General features: G+C 45.0%; 1 protein-coding gene across 1 annotated transcript; it reads left to right on the top strand.

Moving 5' to 3' along the window:
• Positions 1-212: 212 nt before the first annotated feature.
• Positions 213-5105, top strand: Cst8 (cystatin 8). The gene is made up of 3 exons (XM_057781146.1): positions 213-443; positions 3645-3758; positions 5022-5105. Exons 1-3 carry the CDS (start codon positions 213-215, stop codon positions 5103-5105), a joined length of 429 nt encoding a protein of 142 aa, XP_057637129.1.
• The last annotated feature ends 904 nt before the right edge of the window (positions 5106-6009 follow it).

The raw sequence follows: 6009 nt of genomic DNA, 5'->3' as shown, positions 1-6009 counted from the left end.
TTTTTCTTCCACCATGCGAACCCCATGACTGAACTCATGTCTTCAGATTCTGCAGCAAGTGTCTTAACCCTCTGAGCAATCCTCATGGCCCCGCCAATAGTTAATACTCAGAGACCTTTTCTCTGTGTTATTTAATTTGGCAGACCTACAGCAGCAGAGCTCTAAGAGGACGGGGAGGACAAACACCTCTTGGACCTTTTGACCGAGGGACCATGACAAAATACTTGTGGCCCTTCACGCTCATCCTCATCATTCCAGTGGCTCTGGCAGTAGGTGCGGATCAAGCCAAGAATGAAGTGAAGGCGTTGAGGTACTTTGAATCCATCAACATCTCGAATGCCAATGTGAAGCAGTGTGTATGGTTTGCTATGAAAGAATACAACAAGGGAAGCAAGGACAAGTATATCTTCCTCGTGGACAGGACACTGCATGCCAAGCTTCAGGTAAGAAAGGTCTGTTCAGACCGGACTTTTACATACGGTGGCACAGGCAAAGGCCAGGTTGAGAGAGTACACATATGAGAATACAAGGTAGCAGCACAATCCTAAGTGTGTGACTCGTTATACACATACTTAGAGTGACAAAAGCAATAGACTCACAGGACCCTTCTCACACATGCCGGACTCAGGTTCTAGTCACGTGTATTAACTTAGTAACTCAGAACTGCTAATCGAAGGCTCTCACGCTTATTGAGATCAGGAGACAAATGAAGCACCAGGAATATTTTCCAATAATGTTGCCACAGACAAGTGCTCCACAGAACAGGGAACAGAGGGACATGTAACTGTCTATTGGATAAATTACTAGAGTGTCCTGTACTATTTAATTTTAAATTTATTTTTAGTTATGTGGTTGGAGAGTGTGCAGTTGCCTATGGGGACAGAAGAGGACATTAGACCCCCTGGAAACTGAAGTTAAGGCAGTTGAGAGCCTCTCATATGGGTTCTGGGAGCTGAAATCAGGTCCCTTACAAGAGTGCTATGTGTTTGGAGCTGCTGGGCTATGTGTGTTAATATTTTAATACAATGTGCATTTAGTAGAATTGAAGACACTGATTTTATAATAAAGGCGTGTCCCTTTTCACAGAGCCATGCATTGCCCAGCTCTAAGGAACATGGTCCACATAAATCCAATGGGCACAGTGCTTCCTGGGGTTTGCAACACAGTACTTACTGCTCTCTTTCGTATAACCCCCTCCTCCAATGGCAATTCAGGAGTTGGAAAGTGAAGCCTCAGTTAGTTGATGGTGTGATTGAATTGGAGAGGTTTTCAACAGCAATGTCACTGTTATGACAATTCATGTTTCCCCACGTCTCAGGATAGCATGTCCTCAACATTGTATCTCTAGGACATGATGCTGATGATGTAGCATCCTTTATTGATGGTTTGCACTCCACAATCCCTCTTTTACAGCCTCTCGTTCACTTTCTTTCGTGCTCAGGTAGCATGAATAGTTGGTAGTAGTAAATTTCTCATGAGCCGTTTTTGTCTTAGCTCCTGTAAGGGGGATGGTGAAATGAACAACATTCTTCAGACTATGGGGAGCCAGAAGTCCAACCGAAAAGAAAACCCCTCAGCCAGGAATTAGAATTCTGTTTTGTATTGTGGTACAGCACAGGGGAGCAGACTGTCAGGGGAAGTCTCCTTTAGACAATGTTTTCCACCTGTAGAATGTATAAACGCCCTACCAAACAGACCAAATTGACTATTAAAATGAGAGTCTCTAAGTGGTGTCCAGGTCTTGGGAGGTGTTCAGCTTTTCCAGATGATGTCAGTACATAGTGATGGCAAGAACCGTCACTGTCTTGGGCGTGATCTGGAAGGTAAGGCTTGAAGTCAGAGTAGGAGTTAATGTTTGGGGGAGGCTGTTGGGAGGTGGGTTTCCCCAGAAGCAGAGCATCATGGTAGAATTAAAGTGCAGCTGGTGCATTTTGGAGGCCTTTCCAGCAGGCACTGCGAGGGTAGGAGGGAAAGAGGACACGACAGTGGAAGGGGGCTGACCCAGGGTGAGTTAATGAGACTGAAGGAGTTGGTCTTCTTGACCTTGGGAAGGCATACAGAATTCATCAGGCTGGGCCACTCTGTGGGTGGTTGGGCTATTTATCTACCAATCCCCTTCTGCCCACTGCTGAAAGCTGGTCTAGGAGCCCTTGGTTCCTACTGGGAGCAGGAAGTCTCAAGCAAGAACCACAGGAGCTGGCACTATGTTTGGGAACAATACTGATTGCATCTGCTGCAAAAGGACGGCAGGAAGGACCAGGGATGCGAGCGTGGGAAAGTACAGTCAGGCATCTAGATCCTTCCTGTAAGGCATGCTTGGCCTTAAGGGAGGGCAAAGATTTTCAGTTTGTTGTGGGAACACACAAATATTTGGGTTAGGAAGCACTTAGGATTCCTGTGATCAAATTTGAATTGCAAGGTTGTCATCTTTTCTCTTTTCTTTTCTTTTCTTTTCTTTCCTTTCTTTTCTTCTCTCTCTCTCTCTCTCTCTCTCTCTCTCTCTCTCTCTCTCTCTCTCTCTCTCTCTCTCTCTCTCTCTCTCTCGTTGTTAAGCCAAGCATCATCTTCATGATGATCTACCTATGCCTTTTGCTATTGTACTATGTCCCTAGTTCCCAAATTTGAATTTTAAAAATAGCACCTGGCTAACTTATTTATAGAAAGAGGTTGTGGGGACACAGTCAGGATGTCCACATGACAGCAATACCTAGCCTCCTGGCTTTTATTCTCATTTCTTTGTAGTCACAAGCAGAAAGCCTCACCTTTCCTGGCTGGCTTAGCAGAGATGGCAGATTGGTGAGCCTGGTGGGCAGGTGGCGTCAGCCCTAGTGCTGAGAGTCTTCTTTTAGAAACTTGGATCAACTGCTAGATACATACTCAAGCCTTCTGTGGACTTGAAAATAGAAGGGGAGTGAGTGACACCTTCCTCTGGAGGACTGAAGAGTCCCTGAGTTTTCCCTCCTCCCCAGAAGATGGCACCTCACAGTGCTCATCCCTGTTCTCTGACTCTCCCAGGTTTTCTGTGCTTGCTTCTACAATGTTCCCTAAGCTTTTGCAGGGGAGATAGAGAGATGCCCCTGTTTAAGGCTGATCACTGAAGAATCATTTAGTCTCAGAACTTTGACCATTATGGGTCTCTGTATTTCCTTTCAGTCACTGTAAACAGAGGCATTTCTAACCGAGGCCATCCATGCTAATTTATGGGCATAAAATAAATAGTTAGAGGCTGTGCTTGTATCTTGCCTGCAACTGGTGGCATAAGGTCGGATGCAGAATTTTCTTATGTCATCATGTTGATGCTCTAAAAATTTCAGATTTTAGAGTATTTCTTATTTCAGGTTTTTGGATGAGGATTGCATGAACTGGATGGTCTGGTCCACAGCATTCTCAGCTTTCTCTAAGTCTATCACTTACTCCTAAGCCCAGTATGTAGCTCTGCTGGTGATGATGTCCTGGGCCCAGCTTATCCCTCCAACACAGGCCAGAGTCACTTCTGCTCATCTTTAGAGCACAGTAAAAAATCAAAGTCCACCTTATTGAGGTCTGTAGATAAGGTGAGAAGGATTTGAGTGTTTGCCAAAGCCTTTGGGAGTTATACCAAAACATTTTTTTAAAATTAAAATTGTACCATTGTTCATTAACAGATTACAGACCGAATGGAATACCAGATTAACGTTCAGATCGCCCGCAGCAATTGTAAAAAGCCTCAAAACAATACTGTAAACTGCGTCACTCAAAAAAACTCCAAACTGGAAAAGGTGAGTGACGAATGAGCCATCTATGACAAATGTAAGTGACTTCAAGTCCCATCTATGGTTTATCAAGGCTTCCAGGTAGTTGGATAATCTTGGGTGCCCAGATTATTATTATAGGAAGTCTGGATGGCTTACCCATGTGGGATCCCATATGGCCCACCTTGCTGCCCTCAAGAGTAGAAGATGAAGGATATCATCAAGGCCACTCCTACTCCAAGGCTGCCATCGACACTGGGTTTTTGATGCAGGAGAAACTATTGGCATTTGTTCACTGAAAGTCTGTCCTCTTGGACTGAGACTCACTTCCCCAGCTAGTGAGGTGAATTGCTCATGCCTGGCTAGATACAAAGGAAGTCTGTTGGCACACTCATCTACACATAATTCCTATTGATCTGCAGCAGGCCTATTCCAGGTGCTGGAGATTAGGCAAGAAACACCTCACCTGTTAAGCATAGCCCATCTCAGACTTGGGTTACCTTGGAGATGAGGAAGCTACACTATTCATTTTTCCACTACCATTTGTGCATCAGTTGAGAACTTCTCAGAGAGCTCTTAGCTTACAATTTCCTAGGGTTTTAGTTGGTAAGAACTGGGCTCAGCAGGGGCGGAGAGCAGCCCATGCCGTGATGGGCTTAGTTAAGAGGCCTTTGGACACAGCCTGTATGTCTTGATCTCCAAGTTAGTGGGGAGCCCCCTAGACTATTCATTCCATGGTGAAGCTGAGGTTGGTGAAGGGCCTGGTTGGGCAGAGGTATCTGCTTTTCTTTCTTTACTCGGATGGTTCTCTAGCATAAAAAGAGACCAGCATCACACGGAGGCTCCACCAGCAGATGGCTGGGTCCCGTTTGTAGTTTCTGATTCAAGGATTTTCATTCTGAGAAAATCCCCAGAGGACATTTTGAAAGCCTCTGCTGTATGTATTGAGTAAACATTTGCCAGTAAAATGAACAGAGTGTGTCCAGTTATGTTTGACTGAAGTTGTCTCCACACACTAAATTTTAGGAAAGGTGTCATGCCCAGACAATAGAAGGTACTCACTAGAACAAACAAATCAGCCCTAGGCACGTCCTAACTTCATCTCACATCTGATTGGTCATTTACTGTTGTTTGGAAGATTGATTTTAAGTTTATGTTTTATGCTGGGCTCCTTGGAGTTTTAGGACAGTTGGTGACTTTTATTCTACCATATTCCCAGGCTGATGCCTAATGACAGGGTAGTTCTCCTTTGGACATGCTACTGATGTTCACTGTTACTGTCTTTTTCAGAAAGTAAATTGCAGCTTTTTGGTAGGGGCGCTTCCCTGGAATGGCGTGTTCACCCTGTTGGACAAGGACTGCAAAGATATCTAAGGGTGTCTTGGAGTATCCCTCCCACTTCTGAGTCTGCCTTTCTCTGTGATAAAAGAACAATGTTGGTTCAAGGCTGCCACCATCACTTTGCTCATGTGTGCCTCCCTGATCGCTTTATTAGTCTCACATAAGAGGAAAGGGGTGAAATAGGGACTCTGCCCTGGTACCAAAGGTGGACCCTCACCTGTAGCCAGCTTCAGGACCACCAGAGTATGGACTACTTTTGCTCCACATGGTCAATGGAAGGAGAAATCTATTTTGAATGGATAATAATCCCTTAAAGAAATCTGAACCTGGTGGGTATTGTTCAAAAGATTTCTTCTAGATGCCTCTCTGGACCTGAGGCTCCTTCTTGTCTAAGAGTTCCAGGTGGGATATCACCACGTCAGGAGGAGCAGTCCATCCCTGGGGGGAGGTGTGATTTGTGAATTGGGGGACTTTTGTTTCTTCTGCCAGTTTGAGAAATGGTCAGAAAGAGAAAGCAAGAGACCAAAGTGAACTGTGTTGCCTGAATGTATCTGTGTGCATGCACTCATGTGTGAACATGCATGTGTGAGAATACAGCAGGAACAAGATGGGGGATGGGAGAAGGGGGAGATAGAGATGGAAGTGGATGAACATCAGGCAAGAGGTAGAATTCCTTGCCAGAAAGTGATCATGTCGGGGCTGGAGAGATGGTGGTTAAAAGCATTTGCTACTTTTCAGAGGGCCTAAGTTTGATCCCCAGAACAGACATGGCAGCTCACAGAACCATCTGAACCCCAGGCTCAGGGAATCCAACACCTTCTTCTGGCTCCTATAGGAGCCAGATATACGTGTGCTGTACATATATGTGCATGTGTGTGTGTGTTCAGGCAAAACACTCATAACCAGAAAATAAAAATAAATCTTACAAAAACCACCT

Source organism: Chionomys nivalis, chromosome 9, assembly GCF_950005125.1.
Source record: "Chionomys nivalis chromosome 9, mChiNiv1.1, whole genome shotgun sequence".
Lineage (NCBI taxonomy): Eukaryota > Metazoa > Chordata > Mammalia > Rodentia > Cricetidae > Chionomys > Chionomys nivalis.
The sequence above is the reverse complement of the archived record's forward strand: the minus strand, read 5'-3'. Positions and strand labels throughout refer to the sequence as shown.